The 21,196-nt window shown below is 39.9% G+C and overlaps 2 protein-coding genes across 2 annotated transcripts in view; one reads left to right on the top strand and one right to left on the bottom strand.

Annotated features, from left to right (window-relative positions):
- The first annotated feature begins 2,876 nt into the window (after positions 1-2,876).
- On the top strand, positions 2,877-9,578 carry pex11a (peroxisomal biogenesis factor 11 alpha). Its single transcript, XM_061075967.1, has 3 exons — positions 2,877-3,106; positions 3,278-3,393; positions 8,067-9,578. The coding sequence occupies exons 1-3, from the start codon at positions 3,051-3,053 to the stop codon at positions 8,633-8,635; spliced, it is 741 nt and encodes a 246-aa protein (XP_060931950.1). The 5' UTR covers positions 2,877-3,050; the 3' UTR covers positions 8,636-9,578.
- Positions 9,579-9,753: 175 nt separating this feature from the next.
- LOC133008700 (RNA polymerase II elongation factor ELL) overlaps positions 9,754-21,196 on the bottom strand; it is a 28,232-nt gene continuing 16,789 nt past the window's right edge. The window contains exons 5-12 of the mRNA XM_061075966.1: positions 19,635-19,876; positions 18,832-18,956; positions 16,927-17,041; positions 15,967-16,420; positions 15,398-15,461; positions 14,807-14,978; positions 14,656-14,700; positions 9,754-13,351 (exon numbers count right to left, since the gene is read on the bottom strand). Of these exons, the coding sequence (XP_060931949.1) occupies positions 13,241-13,351; positions 14,656-14,700; positions 14,807-14,978; positions 15,398-15,461; positions 15,967-16,420; positions 16,927-17,041; positions 18,832-18,956; positions 19,635-19,876 (1,328 nt within the window). The 3' untranslated portion in view covers positions 9,754-13,240. The remainder of the gene's footprint in view (positions 13,352-14,655; positions 14,701-14,806; positions 14,979-15,397; positions 15,462-15,966; positions 16,421-16,926; positions 17,042-18,831; positions 18,957-19,634; positions 19,877-21,196) is intronic.

Below are 21,196 nucleotides of genomic sequence, written 5' to 3' on the forward strand. Positions count from 1 at the left end.
AGATATTTTATATCTATATATTGCCAATTCCAATCCTTAATCGCCCTTTGTGCTGACTCAACACAACTTAGAAGCTGTTGAGTCTTTATATATGTATGGTACAAACTGGCTAATGTGTACAACTTCAAGGATAGTTGTGTCTTCACTTTGTCGTCCCTACAGGCAAGACACCCTACAGGTGTATTGTCACCCTGCTGGAAACAAATGCAAACACAAACACAGGCCCATTCAGTGAAGATAGTCTAATGATAAATAAACAGGCTTACATGTAGATGAGTGGACAAGCTGGCGGGCAGGTATACAGGCAGGTAAACATCCAGGCAGTTACAAAATACAGCTAATAGACACAAACGGTTAATTTGATCTATTAGTGGCAGGTCTATTAGTGTTCTTAGGTAGAATCAAGAGGCACTTGTTTATTCTGTTGTGTTGATTCTTTGTTGTCTCTAGAAGTTCAGATGCACTTGTCCAACACTATTTTAACCTCAGCATCTCGGGTTCAAAATTTGTAAAATTATACATTATATATATTGTGGTGTTACAATTTTTCAGCCAGTTGAAATAAATCCTGAACTGAACAATTTTGAGTTGTTTTGTGTCTGTATAGGCCTACTATAAAAAGCACTTAAGTTTGGTACTTGTACTTTTACTTTTGATACTTAAGTACATTTCAACACCAGATACTATTGATACTTAAGTACATTTAATATGAGCAACTCTAAGACTTTTACTCAAGTCATTTTCTGACGGGTGACTTTTACTTTAACCGGAGTCACTCTCAAGTAAGATATCTGTACTTTTACTCAAGTATGGCTTTCAAGTACTTTATACACCTCTGATCACATGTCAGTCTCAGCTGTCAATCATGAAGTTTCACTCACGTTTCCTTGAATAGAAGTGCATCTTACAGTCTGTCGATAACAATCAAAGCCCCGTTAAAACAAATTAATGGATTAAAAAAGTGAAATGCTGGAGTGCTTAAACTTTCAAATGGGTACAGGAAGTATATTTATTTATGTTTTTGACATATCCGACAGATAAACACATGGTTGACAGCAGAATAAACAGACAATGATCTTGGACCTGAGTTTGAATGTTTATCTGATCAATTTATGTCAAACATGAATGGGTGCAACACTTCCTGTAAGAGTTTCAAATTATATTCATTCATTTTTGTGTAAAAAAAAGGGGGCGGGGGCTCAAAAAGAAACTGGCTCAAAAAGGCTCAACTGAAAAATCCTAGAAAACACTAGGGAGACAAAAGACGATGGAAAACATGGATAAGACACAAGAAAGCAAAGGACCGTGACAAACCCAGATGTGGGGAAAGGCAGTGATGTGAGACGACGACAATGAACTGACACAAAGGGAAGCACAGACACTCATACACACAGGGGAGGCAGAGGTCACTGGACACAGGTGAAAGACGTGAGGAACAGGTGCAGACAAGCACAGGGAAACAAGACATAGACAGGAAGTCAAGGTGTAAATACACTTAGAGCAAAATGTCTAGATACAACACAGAACTCAGAAAGAAACATAAATCCAAACACAAAGAGAAACAGAAAGAGTCATCAAACAAGGTGTCAACAAACAACAAAAACAACAAAAATCCCATAGCTCTTTATCCCCAGTCAAAGTTAAAGTCTAGAGTCCAGAGTCATGGCATGTGACAAAACATTGTGTTGTAGTAGCTGCTCCTCTGGAGAGCTTATAGCTGAACTGAGAAGCAAAATATTGTGCATTGAACAGATGCTGTAAACATGTTTTGATATTGTGAATATTGTGCATTAAAAAGATATTTACATAACTGCCTTTCTTTGATTATATTTATGCCTGTACATCAAGCCTTTAACAGATATTGTAAAAATAATAAATATGACTCTCTTGAGTGGGTTTTTTGGAAGATATCAAAGTGGTAGATCGCAGCTTACGTTTGGAATTAAAGTGACCTTGGGCATGAAAGGGTTTGTGACTACTGCTTTGTGTGGAGCAGGGCTCAGTTACAGTATCAGTAAATATGTTCTTAAGGGCAGAAAAACGGCTGAAGGCACAGAAAGTCAGGCCGTGTGTAAATACACACAGTTCAACTGAAGCCTTAGTGAGTAGCTTTCGTGGAAAATCCAGTTTGTCAAAAATAAAATAAGTGTCTCCACCAATGTGGAAACGCTTTCATGGAGATAATAGTGCTGAGCATCATTTAACGAACGTTGAGGGGTAATTCCAGAGAGGCAAGAACCAGGGTAAGGTCCATGGATGGAAAGTATTTAGTGAGGGCAGTAAAAACAAAAACCCTTTGAGGTCCCCACCCCCGGAAATAAGAATTATGGTAAATAAGAGAATTGATGACGTTTGCCACGAGAGGCTCTTGATCTTCTGCTTTAGAAACAGAAAACTATTTAAATCCCTACCAGTATGAGCATTAGCTGTATGAACTAAGTACACAGTGTTGTCATGTGTACCCATGGTAAATTACCTACTACAGATAATGGCAATCGTTGTATTTTTATCAGTTATTAAAACATTCAAAGATTTAAAAGCGAATCAATCATTTTTATTCATATACATATAATTTTCTGAGTGTATTAAGTCAAATCTAATCCGGTTACATTCACATACACGATGCTTTACAGTGGAAATTACAGTAGATTGTTTTGCTTCTGCTAATATAAAAAAACAACAATTCTATCAAAAGTTTCCGTGCGAACTCTTTCTTCAAACCTTTTAACTTTTTGTAAAAATGCAGTTACCATAGTAACAAATCTCGACGGGCCGGCACGTCCCTTAAACCCCCTCGGTCTTTTGGTCCGTTCACAAAGCTGTCCGTAGTGAAACAAGTGCACTTTTCGCCCCGCCCCCTTGTGTCAACCCGAAGCCACTGTCAATTACTCTTCATGTAGAAGTGGAAGAAGTTTGGTTTCGAGGCTCGAGTTGGGACAGGCTCGAGCAGGGACAGGTCACTGCCGACGGGGGAGAGAAGTCACGTCTCCCGGGTCCGGTTCTTCTGTCGAGAGCTAATCTGGAACAACTTGTTCTCGTTCAAATCAACAATGGACACTGTGGTGAAATTCACAAGTATCAGTCAAGGAAAGGACCGCGTGTTCTCGTAAGTATAAGTGTGTGTTACTGGGACTGAGACTTTCAGGGTTCGTTTGTTTTATCAGTAAACACGTGGAGCGGGTTAGTGGAGCAGAGGTCGTCTTCGTTTCCCATCACCTGTCTCCATGTTCACCTGAAGACACCATGAACTGTGTGTGTGTTTGTGTCTTTATTTCAGAGCCACCCAGTTCGCCTGTGCTCTCTCCACACATCTACTCCGCAGCAGCTCCCACAGGAAGGAGCTTGTGGCCAAACTGAAGATTGTGGAAGCCAACATCAGTGCTGGACGAAAATGTGAGTATTCACTATCAGCTGGGAAGTGAAGGAGGGCTCAACGAGGAGCTACAGGCAATGTGGGATTAATAATCCATTACAGACCTTCCCATAGAAGAGCACTCATCTGCTGGTGCAATTCCAAAAACCATAGATGGATGGATAGATAGACGGATGGATGTACTTGATCAGGCACATAACACACTTCGCAAGATGTAAAAATAAACTATACACAGTTTACAATATAAGAGTTGTGACAATGATACCGGACAATGCACACATTTTAGATAAAAAACACCCATGATTAATTGACCTTTTGAAAATATGGAATAATGTGGCGAGGAATGTTCAATCAAAAGCAGAAGGTATTGGAAATGGTGAGTTTACCTCCAATTACTTGACTGTAGTTTAAAAAAACAAGTACCACAAGGGGGCTCTCAGCCTGATCGACTATTATGATCAAGGGGAACTACAGGACTTCAAAACTGTTTAAGATGAATTCAAATTAGAACAAAAAGACCTTTTACAGAAAGGCTACTTAGAAATGAGACACCATTATCTACCAAAGGCAGAAGGTGGATATACAGAAGAAACACAAACCGATGGTTCGTAATAAGTGTGTTCCAATTTCACAAGAGATATTTGGAGACTGTAATGGATTTTTGAACATGTGATCAACCTCCATTACACATGAAAAACAAATGGGAAAAAATGTTATATCGTTGTCATAGAAATTAGTTTATATGTTTATAACAGCGGCAAACAACGACCTCTCAAATGTAGAACTTTTAATTCTGAGAATTCATGTTGTGGTTGACATTTTGGTCGTTATCACATATTTTAGGACTTTGTCACCTTTATGGCAGAATACACACACAATCATAGGTGTTCTTGATATTAAGGTCCCGTTCAGGTTTAATGTGCTATATCTTGTCCATTTTCATGCAAATGTGACTAACCAGGCACAAGTATTTGTTTGAAATAATTTATAAAAAGAAATGCTTACAGCCAGAATGGGCCGTGGTACGAGAGGAAAATAAAATAATTGAAGAAAATAAAAATCCTGCTAACTAAGATTGAGAAGCCTTATAAAGGTTATTGCACGAGTAGCTGCGGATTGTTGAGCCGCACACAATCAATTCTTTTTGAAGGATTGTTAGCCACACTATGATTTAATACCCACTTAATGTTTTATTACCTGAAGTGAGATGTAGAAACTTTTTGTTTGATCAACAGTCCAATTCAAATTTCCAATACGAGAAAAGCAGCAGGTCCTCACATTAAAGGTGGATCTAGCAAAACATCTTTGCTTTATAAATGACTTAAACATTGATCTGATGTCCTCATGAGGGCAGCTTTGTTATTTTTCTACAGATTATATTATATTCAGAAGGTTGCATGTACAAATGGCATGTAACAAAGCCTGCATCTCCTTTCATCCCTCCTTTGCTGAATATCACAAGGGTCTGTCTGTCATAATCTATAGCAATCAATTTTGTTCCAACGTCTCCACTGCAGATTCAACAGCTTTATTGGCCTCAAAAACCCTCTCACTGCTCCTTGTCCAATAACTCATTAATATCTCATCAGCATGGAGGAACTCTCGACTGTCCACCGAGGCAGCAGCTGAGTAAAAGGAACCAACAACTCAAGTCAATTTCTGAACCTTGCATCGAGTTTTGTCTTTTTGTCAATAGTTGAGTCATCTCTGCTGTTCACAAACTATAGTGTTCAAGGCAATGTAGTTTCTCTTCATATATTAGAAAAGAGTATAAAGAAAAATGAACTTCTCCCAGACCTTGAACACAACAAAGTGTCATTGAACATTTTATTTTAAAATACAATGTTTAACTTATAAAATTGTATTGATTTGAATGTATAGCAACATCATAGAGAAAAGGTTCTATATATGAAGGATATATATAAACATTTGTGATTATCATTATTTCAGGGTAGGTGGCCGCACCTGTCATCAAACAATACAGAAAACCCTGCACATGTTTAATCAGCGCCAAATTTAAGCCATTTGTAATTTTCTCTTTAAACCAGATTAGATCTTTCACCAATTTATTAAAGGAAACTGCCACCGTAATAACGTTCTGTTGAAACTAATACACTTGTGACCCTAAAGTTAATCACCCTCATATTCAACATGTTTATATTTACAGTTAATTTATTTAAAAAAACCTACTCACACACATTTGTGGCTATTCTAGGAGGTTTCCCTCATGTTTGCTCTCTGTAAAGTGCACAGCAAATTGTAGTGAATGTTTCTCTGGTTGAGAACCAATCATTGGAAACATTTATATCTTTATTTCTGTCCATAGGTCTCCAGCCCTAAGGCTTAGACCAGGTTAATGGCTGTTTGTGTCTGTGTTGAAATCTGCAGCTTTTATCTTTTCCCCTGTGAGCTAAGATACTGTTTGGGCGACTCCACCGTGTGCGGACACGTGCACCTGCAGCAACAATCGTGACCCCGACACCAGCCCACACTGCCCATAGACCGTTGTACTTTACAACCTGGAGTGAATTCTGAAACTTTTTGGACTTTAGCACGTGGTGGTCTTTGTATAAATTAAATTATTTTTACATTACATTACATTTAGCTGACGCTTTTATCCAAAGCGACTTACAATAAGTGCATTCAACCCTGAGGGTACAAACCAAGAACAACAAGAATCAAGACATTTCAGAGACTGACTTGATTTGTTCCACATGGAAATGATGGATGCACCACCACGCCCAGGGTCAGGAGATACAGACCTTGCCCAGGGCCGGGCCAAGGAGAAGCAGGACAGTCTCCATAGGGGCACAACTTGGTTATCTTTACCGTGTCGCAGCTGCGGCTCTGCTGCCTCTGTGCCTGGGTCGCCTGTGGGGGAAGGAGACATTCAGGACAAATATAGCTTTTAAAGGAGAATTTACATCTTGATGTTACCAACAACTTGCTTTCAGATTTGTCTTTAAAACAGCCAATGTTTCGTACTAGTCCCCGATGACCTCGGTGTGTATTGACACAATCAAATTTGGGAGTTCAAGAACAGCAGAGACGTGCATTCAGTTCACAATGTCTTTATTTAATAATGGATTCTATAGCAAACCCCATTAGACATAGGTCGCCCAGCTGCCTAAAACAAGAGTGAGAGACTCAGTTGGTTCAGAGTCACAATTAGGGTTGCAAAGGGGCGGAAAGTTTCCGGTAAATTTCCGGAAACGTTCCATGGAAAAGAGTATAAAGAAAAAACTTCTGTTAAGTTCGGGAATTTGGGAAATTTTGAAAAAAAACAAACTACTCAAATTAAACGCTGAGCAATAAAAACATCATTCAAAATTCTATTTTAAAGATGTATGGAATGCAGCACACACTACACTTTGAATTTCAACCCTCCACTCTGCATTCTTAAATCACATGCACAGATAATTCCCAGCATCCTGCACACTACAGCAGGGCTGTTGAAGCCTGCTGTAGTGTGCAGGACTAGTCAGGTAAGTTTCGATGATATAACTGGGGAATACATATTAGCATGCTTATTAAGGATTGTTCATCTAGCCTATTTCAATTAATTTATCCATCAATTGTAAAATATTTTCACAGACGATTCAATTGTTTGGCTAACTATTTATATCTCTGGCATTGCATTAGTGTTTTTTTACGAACTTTTTTCTCATCTTATTCTACAGAACAATGCCATGTGCACCATCTCATGTGTGGAGACATTTCACCACATCCAATGTAGAAGAAAAGGCTGTGTACATTTGAAAAAACTGTGCAAAGACCTATCTTAAGAATGACACAGATGCAGAAGCATATAGTCAAGTGCCCAAAGTTTCCTCAGGGCTCAAATCAGCCTATAACAAAACATAATGCTTATATTTATGTCTGTATATGTCAAGGTAAATACAGTTAGTATAAATTATCCACAAAATGTTCAGTTTATTCCCTTTAATTCCCGTATATTCCCATGGAAAGTTTCCAACTTTGAATATTCCTGGAATTTTGCAACCCTAGTCACAATACAATATTTATAAACACACAATAAGTCAAAGGTAGAACAGTCCATCAGGAATGTGATGCCTGAGACATCGACCAAATCATTAGTCATCCAATTGCAACCGAATACATTAAGGGGATCACCCTTCACGTTGCTGTTATTACCTTCCTCAATATGGGGCCCTACTTTACAGTGACAATGGACAATGGAGTCTGTGCTGTGGCTCAAACGGGGGAGAGGCGAACCCTGAATCTTCTCTCAAACACGTGGCCACAGAAATCTGGGTCGACACACAGCCACACAACTGAACGTACAAGACACCTCATTAGATTTCAAGCAGAAAAATAAAACCGCCTTCTCCCAGTCTCCCCTTACCGGCACAAACACAGCAGTCACCATCTACCAGGCATCAGACAAAGAGGCAGTAATTGCCCACACCTGTCCTTATAAAGGCGGGGAGCTCTCCAATCCCACCTATCAGGGCGCTGCTCTAACTCCTAGCTGTCAACCCTCTCATACGGAAGAACGGGCCTCAGCATGAAGGGGTTCAAATATAGCATGCACACTATGTGAATACATTGAGACCATGACCTCTTTCTGTCAGAGGCAAAAGTAACAAGATATTGTTGTTTGATTGAAATGACATTTCATATATGATTGATTGCTGCCCTCATCCCCCTTTTTTTCTCCCTCCTTTGTCAGTGTTGAAGCTTGGAAACGCAGTAAATTCCATCGAGGCTGCCAAACGATCCGTGCGACTCTCTGACCGAGTGCTGTGCCTGTGCCTCACTGCAGCCAACATCAACCGCGCCCTCTCCCTTATCTGCGACAATGTACTTTGGGCCAGAAGTGTCGGCCTTATCTGTAACATCAACCAGGAAAGTTGGAGCCTAACCTCCTCTCGCTGCTACTTCCTCTCAGTGATTATGAATGTGACTAGAGACTTTTATGTGGTGCTGCAGTTAATGATGCGGAAAGCAAAAGATAAAGACTTTAGACAGAAAATGTCTCAGCACCTCAGCGAGAATCCTGAAGTGGCTGAAGTTGTTATTCCTCAGCTGGATGCTTTTCTCTTTCTGCTGTTCGAAAGCCTTAAATCGCATCCGGCTGTCGCCTTGGACACCCTGAAAAACGTTTGTGATCTGTTCAGTCCATTAGACAGGTTGGGAATTTACCCAACAAATGCAGGAGTGGTGGCATTTTGTGGTCTGGTATCCTCACTGATTGGAATACTGACCATCGCAAAGCCCACTTTAAATATGAAACCATGATAACAAAGGTGCAGATAAAGCTTACGGACTAACTGCAGGTCAGAAGGTGAATTGTGATAGGGGTTTATTATTGGTGTCAGTTAGCTGGTGCTGTAATGGGCTGGGGTTAACCTGGTGCACAACGAGATTAGTGACACACACCACGGGCACATTTTCTAACATTTATGATAGAATGACATTTGTGTTTAACACCAAACCCAAGCCTGCAATAACTGAGGGTCTTTTAAACACTTGAAAAAGTTGAAATCACAGGTTTAAAGGGGAAGAAATCAAATTTATACATGAAATATTCTAAGTTTATTTATTTAATTTATTTAAGAGCCAAGTCTTAACCAATGTGCATTCCTATCTTCTTGAAAAACCACAAATGACACCAGCCGTTTTACAACTAGTGTACTTGTGAAAGAAGGGCTACTTCCGTATGTACGCTTTTGTATTTTGTATTTCAAGAGAAGGAGAAGTGTCAATGCAGGTGGCAGTGTCACTTCAAGTACGCCGTCTTTCTCTGTGCACTGTTTGTGATCGAATGTTGCTAAAGGTTTTATCTCCTTCAAAATGATGACTCAACTGCTTCTCATGCAAAAGTGCTTTTAGAGGGGATTGCCACTAAATACTACTCACTGATCCTTTAACTGATTTTTACTCTGACTCTCAGGGCACACTCTCGACTCAGTGGCTGTTAAAAGGGTTAAAGGTTTGTTAGCTTAAAGAAAATAAAAAAATAATAAATTTAAACACTTAAAATCATAATCATGTCACTATTTTAAAAAGAGAAACTGTGTTTGCATTTAAATTCTTAATATATAGTTTGGGAATTGATACGTTTGTTTTATTTTTCCTTCTTAATCTTTGTTATACACGCACAAGACCTAAAAGCTGTGATTTACATCTCGGCACATATAATGGTGTCATCCAGTTCAGATCACTCATGTTGAATGAAACGTTTAGAAAACAGTATTCAATAAACATGAAAATGTTTTAAAGCTGTGCTGCATATTTGTATTTCAATGAATGTGAACGACCATTCTGGTTTTAAGAAGGGATCATTGAAAAAAAATGGTTCAGTTTACAAATGGAGTAACAGCGCCCTCTTCAGGAAACATGACACCACACTCTACTGGAAAAAAAAGCTTTAATTTCCAATTTTACTGAGACAATAATACATTAAGTTTTTCTGAAAGCTTTTTTCAAGAGAATGGCTTTGTGATGAGGCATCCACCAGCAACAATTGCAAAAATATATTCCATTTCCCTTTCACCTTGCTAATGAGTTTTGCTGTGGAAAGAGTGGACAGACTTTGCAAAGAAGAATCCTGTAAAGGAACAAATGCATAAAAAGCAATAAATAAACGTGTTCTTCTATGGGTGGAGCAATTGGAGCAATTTATAATTGACAAAACGGTAGATTTCACATTTCCATGGAGGCATTGTTTTTTTCTTCCAGTACCAACAATAAGCACATCTGAATGAAATATGTGGAAACTGTTTCCTGGGCTGAAATGACAAGAAAAGGCCAAATATACAAGTATGGAAACAGCTAACATTAGATGCATTTTGATTGGTGTCCTGGAAAACTACATTTTTAAAATGTAATTGACGCATCATGTCAGAGCCAATATACTTTACACGTTTAAACAAGGCATTTGATATCAACTTATTCTAAAAATGATGAACAAAGCACTTTGAACAATGGCAACAGTGTGAAGCTACACATGTGTAAATATGCCGGCCCCAGTTTTTTTTTTCTTTTTCCCAGAAAACCAATCCTGTTTCTAGGCAGAGTGACTCTGCTTTCTGAATGAAAAGGCACCGTCAGTAGTTCGCTCCTGCAACAGTAAAAAACATCACAGTCAGCACTTGAGAAGCCCATTTCATGGAGGCTACGGTTTCCCAAAAACACGTCAAGAGGAATGTTCAATTATCTTCATTCATACTAGGATCAGACTGATATGTTGCCCGCAGAGTGTTACCCATGATGCAATTTGTTTGATTGCAATAATCAATATGATTTTAGTGGTAAACAGGGAGCCCTTAACTTGAGTTACCTCTGTAAATGATCAGGACTTCATGGTCTACATTGCGTTTTGTTGGCATTTTTTTCATCCTGCTGTTATTTTAAAAGGTGTGAGTACCTTCATAACTCAATGATATCCAGCCTTCGTACCAGAATAAACACACTGGTGTTTTCAGACACACTCTCAAATAGACACAAGAACCAAATAAGTTCAAGCTGTCGGGTCCTGAGAAGATCATTAAACAGACAGGATAATGAAAATATCTCTATGGATGTGCAGGAGTGAGAAGAATCCGTTAATGACCTTAGCTTTTATATTTAATTCTCTGAATTGTTCAACACTATACGGGCCTCTTGCAGTTAAAATGTTTGCAATAGTCAGTGCAATAAATATTCTTTTCTTGGAAGTTTTCATATGTGCCAAGACAGACAAACTAGTGCTGGTCTCAAATCCTTCAGCCATCCCAGAATACAAGAAGAAGAAATGCACACTTAGCTGTGAAAGAGCTGCTGAATATGTGGCAAATTAGCTTTTGCACTGAGAAACCAAGAGAAGCAAAGCGTATTATTGTGTCTGTCTCGATTCCTGCATCGGTTCTTTCTTTCCAGAGTGGTTCTCGAAAGGATTAGAGAGTGAATTAAATTCCTTTTACAGTTCATGATTCAACAGACGACAAATTAAGCTAAATACGTTGACAGATTTAAGACGTACATCGAAAAAACTAATACGACACAGATTAGACAACTGTTGCACAACAACGATCCAGTAACTGAACTTTCCTTCAGAATAAAAAGAGAAAATAAAAAAACATTTATGGAAATGCTTTGAACTGTGCGGAGAACATTTTAGAATAAAGGTAGCAGAATTCTGGAAATGTCTGTCATACGTGCTAAGGCAAATATTAGCTTCATTCTCCCATTTTCAGCCGTTATTAAGACAACCATTGTGAGTGCAGCTACATCCAATGCGAATGTCCAGAGAGCACTGGAATCTGTGCACTATTCCCTTTATCAGGCCACAGCTATTGAAGGAGATATAAAATTAAAGGTGGTGTTAATTCACATGAAAAGTCTCATATGAACCATGGTGGTTTGAGCTGAGCGACCAACCCACCACACCCCCGTCCATACGCTTTAAAGCCATTTCTGTCACGTTCGGCAGAATAACATTAACATGTAAACCCTCACTGAAGTGAATCGTTGTTATTCAACCGAACATAAATCATAGTAAATGGTAGTAAAAGGTGCGGACTATGTAAATTATCATTACCCTGTACGCATTTAATACTTTGTCTTAGGGCAACTGGTATGAATTTGTTTGCAGTGCACATCCAGCTTTGTTACCTCTGCCGAACAGGTAATTTTGTTCACCCATGTCTCTCTGTCTGTTTGTTTGATTGTTTGTATGCAAGAATACACAAAAACAACTTAACAGATTTCAACAAAACTTGGATCTAATATGGGTCAAGGAAGAACCCATCAAAGTTCGGGTTCAGGATTATTTTAATAGTTCCTTTAACATTGCAAGACTGGGAGTTTTTCAATCTTGATGAAAAAAATCGGGCCCATTCAGGGAACTGAGCGTTTCAAATTTGGTGCATGACTTGAGATATGTATGGAATGATGATGTTTTACATTACGTAGGGAAAAGGCAGTTTGTGGTACTGTAGGCTACACGTGGGGGAATCTGACAGGATCATGAAACCTGCCTCACTGTTCTGTGAGGAGTGTTTTTTTTTGGCATTGCAGTATTTCTCAGAAATCAAGCAGGATGAAGCCAGAATGCCTCCTGATGGCCAAAACCTGGAGAAACTGCTCCTCATCACGGATTCTGGGGGAAAGTACGAAGTAGCACATATTGACACAACAGCATATTAGGCTTTACCCTTCTTCTTGTGATAACATTATTGATAAACTGATATAAACCTTTGTCTGTCTCTCATTCCTGCATTCATACTTGCATGAATTTTGTCCGTTTGCATGTGGTCTGAAGAGAGATACTGTTTATAGCAGGATCATATTAGTGACATTATGTAATGTCAGCATTGGAACTAATGAATAATTTATGTAATCAAATGTTGACACATTTGATTACAAACGGTAAATGAACAGATTCCTCTGTATGTTTAATACATAAAGGCTTTAGGAGCATTGGTTTCCCTCTAAGATTGATTGTACCATCAATTTAATACTATTTCTAAATCAGCACTTTTTTTTTTTTTTTTTTAGCTCTGACGAGATAAAGGAGGGAATACAAATGCAATCAGGCAGGAAGGATCACATCTGTTTTGCATTTCAGGAAATGGATTTGGCTTTGACTGTGTCATCTCACCATACTACAGCAGAACAAGATCCAGCCAGAACAGCCACAATCAGAGATGAGAGCCGTAGTGTTAAAGGGCAACATCTGATCACGAGTTGGTGGTCTAAGCCCACTTTTGAAAAACAAAACTCGCTCCTCGATTCCATTAGCAGGAGGAGTAAAGTGAAAAGTGTCTCAGTGGCTCCGGGACCCAGCTACACAGTCTTTGAGTCCATTAGGAGTCTTTTGGTCCAGTAAAATCACACCCTGCCGGGGGCAGAGGCCGGTTACTAGGAGAGCTCCTGTGCTCGGTCATAATCTGTGATCAGGCCTTTGATATGCGACAATTTCTGATGGAGGTACTCGCATCGCTTCTTCTCTTCCCGATAACCAGGAAACTTCTAAAAGAGAAAAGGAAGGACAAGAAGAAGTAGTGAGTTCTCTGTGTCGCACAGTAAAATCCAACACGATGGGCTACAGGCAAGAACATTTTCAAATTCTTATCATAAACCTCTTTTGTTTTTTGTTTTTAATACCAGTCTTTCAAATTGGATTCAGTAAACTCTCTTAAGCCCCTTTTTCACTGATAAAAACAACAACCACAACCTCCATTAACATCTGGCTATTGTCTGTGATGGGAATGGACTCAATCAACAGGCAACTCTGTCTCATGTGACTGTGCAGTAGTCACAGGTTTGTATCAGCTCTGGCTCCGATCGTCAATGATTGAAATTTTGACACTCAAGACAGCAAGGGGAGAAAGCTCTTCAGTTTGTTGGTGCATTAATGTCGCTGAACATGACAGAAAGGCAAACTCCTACTCCTGACAGGATTAACTGCATTTAAAACACAAGCATATACTCAGTAATTTTGGTGTCAAAGAGGTTCAAACTTTATTTATTCATTAATAGCAGGAGTGAAACCCTTGTTTATGCCACCATCTAATTTGTGAGATTTGGTAATTAACACACATTTGTATCTGCTCAATTGTTGGAAGGTTTCACTCACAATAATGAAACAAAAAGATGATACATTAACTTTTCTCAGTAGACTGGTGACATTAGGAAATCATATTATATTATACAGCTATCAAAGCCATGTCAGAAAAAAGCAGGAATAAATTGACATGAGGTCAAATGCCAAGTTTTTTGCCAAAGCCAAACAATCCATGACTAACAAGGGGGTGATTCAGGGGACACGACATATTAGATAATCATAGATTTGACTACAGGTGATGTCATATGATCAGGGGCTTTAAATAGGATGTTTCCCTAAGCAGAAAAACTCCCTTTGACTGAAGCAGAATTCCCCTGAGCAGCTGTTCAACGGTTTATTCTGATGTGCTAAAATGACTCCTGCCAAAAAGTCTGATGAGCAAAGCTGTCTGACCTCAGTGAACTGACAATCTATGATGCACTGATGATCACACTAAGCACAACAGAATATTAATATTATATAATATTTTGTTTTAATTTGACTTATTCAGTAAAGTGTTTGATTTCCAATTTCATTCAGATTTAGTTGTTTATTCATTTTTTGTGTGAAAAGGGCGATAGGGCACGGATCACGTGTTCAAATCCTTATATGTATTGGCCACTTAATAATTATTTAATAATGTAATAATATAATAATTGAGTTGTTCTTGCATTAGGCCTAGTGCCTGAAGTGTTAGACGAAATAATGTTTAATTCAAATGGATTCTTACCTTTTTATACTTTCGGTACTTTTGTAGTATTTGGTCCTCCATAAGCTGAAAAGGTATAAAAAAAGAAAGAGAAGGTGTTAGGTTACTGTGTATCACGTGGGTTTGGTGTTTAGGTAGAAAAAGAGCAGCAGGTCTCTGGTCCAGAAAGTACCTTGTACTCTTGTGTCCCCGGGGAGAGAGTGTTGATCTTTGAGCCCAACTGAACAAACATCTCTGTGATGGCCCCGATCCGGTCATGAAGAGCTCTGTATTCATCGTACTCGGCACAGAAGTCGTCCTTGTACTGTTGACGCTGATCCAGTGCTTTAATGGTGCTGTATTTTCTGAAAAAGAAAGAAAAACACATGCTGTTTCAAAGAGCAGATGTAATCCTCAGAAGCCAACTTGCCTCGCCAAGTCTTTCCAGTAGATGTCAGTGCAGACTGGTGGCGTGAGAGGCCTGACACGTCAGTGGTTTAACAGCGTGATGTGTTGACCAGATGTATAAATGCAAAGCATAAGATCATTTGTTTTCACAGTCATCTCGGCTATGATTTGTGACAGCTCATTCACACATGTGTTTTATTTACCTTCTACTTATGTGAATGTTTTGAACCTGAGTCGAACCCTTTGTGAGCTGGACTCAGAAATGTGTTGCATGCTGTTGCACTTTTTCAGATTTCACTCCTGTGACATAAATTCTTTCTAAATCTGGGAATATAACATTTACACAGTCAGGAACACGATATGCAATTAATCTTACATTAAATAGTCCGGCAGCTCCTCTGCTGAGGTTCGATTGACAGGTGTTTTCTCTCCCTCGTGCTCTGCAGATAGGAAAAACACATGCACACACGTTGAGGAAAAAAAAGGTTCGAGCAATCAGCCAATGCAAATGCGATAATGTGCCCATCATATCAAGGCTGATGGAATCGTTTATCACTGTCTGTGATAAGAAATCTGATCCAAGGCGAGCTGTTACGTCAGCAGGCGCGAGCAGGAGACAGCGCTGCCTGCTGACTCGCTCGACCGTAGGTCACCCAGCTGTTCCACAGTCAATCATCAACAGACTGGAGCAGGGCGGGCGGAGGGAGTGCTACAGTCCCAACACCGCTCACTGCGCTCGCACACAAAAACACAAATTGCTCTCTCTGAGCTCCCAGCAGCAACTCTAACCCCGAGGATTTTTTCCCTTTTCGCCAAATGAAAGCCGATAATCTTCACGGCCTGAACCAATAATATGAAACAGATTGATGGACGCTCAGTGCGATATACATGAAATGTGGCAAAGGTTTTAAGGGAGGACAGTTTTACTGTTTTAATGCCACTTACCTTTGAGATTTTCTTGTTTCTGCTTCAGGTCTGGACTGGTTTCAATCCATTCTGGTTTAAAGCGCTCTCGTTCCTTGTCTTTGTGCTTTTTAGACTTCTTCTTTTTATGTTGGCCATTGGGGAACGGTTGGTCAGTGCAAATGGAGGGGTCGGTGTGTGGGGGCTTGGGGCTGGGAGCAGTAGGCGCTGGCTCAGTCCTCTCCAGTTTGGGAATAACAGACGACCCACTGAGTTTGTGCGGCGAGTACAGACCGTTTGGGCTCCCCTGGAGATGATTGTTGGTTTTGTCGAAGTCCATTTTGATCTGTATAGAGTTTCCGTGACTGGAGGCGCTACGGGCCCCGTTGGTGCCGTAGTCTCCATGAGAGGGCGACCGCAGAGGCAGACACTGGTCAAACAGTCTTTGTTTTTTGGGGGTTTGACAGCTGGATGGGTCAGAGGGAAATGGGCGTTTCTAGAAAAAAATAAAAAACATTACACAGTGAGTGATTGGCCTCCATGTTTTGGATAGCAGAGTGCGAAATACATGAAATGTGTTTATTTTCTCTCTTTCCAGCAGCTGTTAGCTTAGCTTAGCATAGCATAACCATTGATGTGACACTGCTATCCTGTTCAGAGGTGACAAACTCCACCTGTAAACCACATTACGTCTTATTTGTTGTCTATAGTTTGACAATTCACCATTTTACAAGGGGTTATCATCATTTTTCTGCCAGGGCCACTAACTTTATGGAGTTTCTATTCACTGTTGACAACCAGTCCCCAACAAGAAATAGTGTGGCACATTTCCTTAAAAATTTAAATGTAAATTGCTTTCAGCCGCAACTATATGTCAACCGTGAGGATTTTATCTTCCATATTCTACTCATTTATGCAACAAAAAGGAAATACCTAATCAATTTTGGCCTTAAGAAGCAGTGGGCTAAAGTAGGATTCTTTCAATTCAAAGTGAATAATTACCACAGAGAGATTCTTGGCAGGACTGAGTTGTGAAGGAGAGTCCCCAGGAGTTTTGTGGAATGAACTGTTGGACTGGGGGCTCTTCAGCTGGCTACTGTGCAGTGGCTGGAGTTTCCTGGAAAAAGATTAGGAAACACAGCACCTTCAGTAGGACATAAATGGCGCCAGATAGGTCATAAAACTGGCTCTGGCAGATTTTTTATACAAGTCAGGGAGCAATTATAATTCATTATGACACATCTTTCAGAGAGGAAGCACAGATAGCAGCTTTTCTGCAGAAGAATTCATCATTGACATCACAAAACTGTCAATCTTTTGATTTTATCAAAAGTTTCTGCATGTTTCTGTGATGTGTTTTGTTTTGTGATGATATGATCTACACGAGGCAGCCACAATGACTGAACACAGTCCAGTAAATATAACAATAGCAACAGATTTAACCTCTGTACGACCAAACCCTCTCTGTTAATCTGCTTCCTACAGCTCCTTCCTCAGGCAGACGCCACCACAAAAAAACACTCCCCTCACTGGATCCATGCAACCCTCTTAATCATTCAGTTGGTGTGAGTGGAGTTAGGGACCATTAAACATTGACATCAGACAGTAAATGACAGTACCAAGAAAGTATAGGAAGATTCCTCCTCCAATACACAATAAACTACAGGAAAGATATATGTAATTTATAGTATTTACAGGCTGTTTTATCACTTGGCAAAGCATTTAATGACTACAAGTGTAAGTTTTTTACACTTAGCATGGTGGTGAACAGACGGGGTTGTGTAATCAGCAAGCGAGACTTGCACTTTTTCCAAAACACTCGTGAAGCACATGGCCAGCATGTTTACTGGCGGGCAGAGGAAACACATGAGTGGAGGAAGCTCGCCCTGCAAAACTCAGCCCTGCTCCTCTGAACACTTCCATGCTAATGCCATTTGGCAAACACTGGGCGAGGAATATTTCCCTCTGCTTTGATGTGTCCATTAGGAGATTTATCAGTGCAGAGGTGGATTCTTTCAGGAGCTCCTCTTTCAGCGTGATCATGGAAGATGTCTACATTAATTCACACATCTTTCTGTATTAATGCCAGCACTGTCACAAAGAATCCATCCCTAGTCGTATATGCATTATCTGCCAGGGACTCCAAAAGACATTTTAAGCAATGTTGGACAATTTCGAGAATAAAATTCTGGCCAATAGATGAACTTATTTCTGGAGCTTAGATTAGAACAAAGACTGAAAACATAGAGGCAGCTAGTCTGGTTCTGTCCAAAGGAAACAAAATACACTGGAGCTCACATATGAACTTCCTTACCGCTGCTTCAGACATGCATTGAAATCTGGAGATTTTTCTGAAATTTGACACATAGGCTAAATGGGAAGATGCGAAAGTTCAAATCAGTTGCTCTGGACATTTTCCAGAACTTTTTCTGCCAGCTTTCAAAATTTTCCCCAAAACGTCTGACTTAGCAGCAGGAAAACATTCAGAAATATGACAGTGAGCAAGTGGGCGTATGAGGATTTTTGTAACACAAGTTGGATGCAAAACGCAAAGAACAAATACAAGACAAAAATCTCAGGATGAAAGAGAGGTGTCATACATGTAGAAGACGCTGTGGAAGATGTCAACTTGGACAGACAGCGACAATTGAAAGCTTATGAAGATAAGGGCTGACGTTGATGTCAGTGTGCTCAAACAAAGAAATACCTGTGATGTCCATAGTGAAATTTATATGTATATAAGCCTCCTGAGAGCCAAGCTTTTCCTTCTTTTTCCAGTCGTATGCTTATATATACAGTGTATGTATATATGCATATTTCCTAAATAGTGAACTATAACTTAGTAAATTAAACATGTGTATCGATGGAATAAAACAAATTATTATTTTGGTATTGTGGTCTACCAACCTGATCAGGAGCCTGTGGATGAGTTGCTTCTCTTCTTCGAGATATCCAGGCCAGTCTTTCTGGATGTGTCTGTAGAGCTCGTCCTTCAGAGAGTAGCTGTGGTCTTTAATGTTGAGTTTACCAACCTGAACATGCCCGAAGGCTCACAATGTTAATATATCAACAGAAAGAGGACATAATACAACAAGAAAATAGGCCAACTGAGGTTGTAAAAGTACCAAACTGTGTTAAATACACTTTATATTTGAATAAAACAGGACCTGTTTGCCAATCAGTGGCTCTATATTATTTCCCTGGTACACAGTTTAACCCCGGCCATTATGCAACTTAATCCTGCTGATACAAATCTCCCCAAATCAACCACTTGCCATTCTGAAAGAAGGTAGATCCCAGCTGGAGACACCCCACCCCTATGCTGTCAAAACACAATCTTCTCTTCCAAAGATAACTAAAGCACAGCCCTAATTACAGCTACCAGCGGCGGCACAGTCTCCACTCGATGATTGCACAGGGACACACACGCACACACTGTGAACACAGGCTGAACTGCCTGAAATAACCGTACTGTCTTCACCTTACAGAGAAGAGTTTTAGAGCTGTGCAGCTGTAATCTGTATATTAATAATTATCAAAGGAGCTAGTTAGGAACAAATTCATGTTCATCTTTTAACTCCTAACGCTAAAAGCATCTGAATTTGCATTTCACACTTCCCATTCTGGTATTTCCTTATACTTGCTGTATCTGAGGCTTTTTAATCATTAGTTGACAATGTGTTTACACAGCAATGTGCCAGATGTCTCACCTCATCCAGCACTGGGGTCAGGTCACTTTTGTCCTTTGGACTGGCCCGCTCCCTCTCCAACCACAGTAGCAGCTCAGGTTTCCTGTAGGGCTTTAAGGCCAGAAGGTGAATGACGCGGTCCCTCAAGGGCCGGTGTGCGACGGCGCTGGGAACCAGGCTCCTCTTGTTGTTGGGGGAGTGCTTGTTGCTGCTATCTGAGCCTGATACCAGACCCGGCTTCCTCTGGACCTTCACATATTTACCTGAGATCAAAACAAGAGACACATGTTAGTGTTAAATATGACTCTTGTGGAAGATTAGGGCTCATTTCTTCTGTCAGTAATGATGAATCTGAAAGTTACCAAAGCAATAATCTGAAGATGATTTATATGGGAAATTTATCTGATAACAGGATTCATCTTGTCCCGTAAACGCACGACTAATATATCATTGCTAAACCAGTCCTCGGGCCAGTTATACAAATCACACTGATATTTGAAAGACAAGCCCACACACGAGAGACAAGCAATTAAATTTGATCTTTGCTATATCTCTCTATTGTCATGCAATCTGCTTTATGCAAACTGAACCGATGCAGCGGGTGTAGCACATTCAGATCTATCTGGAGATGCAGTTTACACACCTACAGTAAATACCTTGACCATGGCACAGAGGCAGTGGTTCTGCAAGTGGAAACCAGTGCAAGGGGTTGACAGTGGGGTTAGCCTACTGCTGAGTAAACAGAGGAGAATGGAAACTAAAGTAAAACAGAGAGGCCCTTTCTCTCTGTTGCAGCACTACTTCAGTTCAGGCAGGCAGTGGCTATAGAGTAGATATCTAGAGACTATAAACTCATCACAACTTTAAGCCACGCTTGGGAGGTTGCCATAGGTCAAATACTTGCAGCATTTTCAAATGGACAACATGTTGGACTTATCTGTTACTGAAAGAAACTTAGTTTTAGTTTTAATGCTGTGCAAGGCTACTTGTGAGACTCATTTTTGAATCTTTAAATCTGCAGAATGCAGCAGTCTTGCATGAGCTTGTTTCAACGTTGGCTTTCAAGCAGCTTGTGACGATTTAAGTCAAATATCCTTCCCGCACTGAAACAACCTGCACTGCCACATTTCAAACATGCAGCAACTAGAGCCATTGGTTGCTGCTAATATATAAGAGCAGCTTGAGGGAAAGTTAAGACTGAAGGAAGCCTGCGCTGAATGATACTTCCCATAATGACTGTGATACCTCACTTAGGATAAATGGAAAGGTTTTCAGTAATGTGTTCATGTTTATGAGCAATGAAATTACATTAAAAATAGCAACCATTTGCAGAAATGAGCAGATATTTTAGACAGAAATAATGATGAGCATTAAAATGACTTCATGACCCAGATATATTTATTGTCAAATCAGCTTGTACAGCCCCAGGTGAGCTCAGAACCTCACAGCCTCCTTTCCAGCTGCAGGTTTTATGACTGAAAAGTAAATCATACATTTTTATCTAAATTATGGACCTTTTGCAACACTGAAACCCGTAGTTGTGACTTGATATATGGAGATTTCTTTTTTTGATGCGTAGAGCA

This window comes from Limanda limanda, chromosome 8 (genome assembly GCF_963576545.1).
Source record: "Limanda limanda chromosome 8, fLimLim1.1, whole genome shotgun sequence".
Classification (NCBI taxonomy): Eukaryota; Metazoa; Chordata; class Actinopteri; order Pleuronectiformes; family Pleuronectidae; genus Limanda; species Limanda limanda.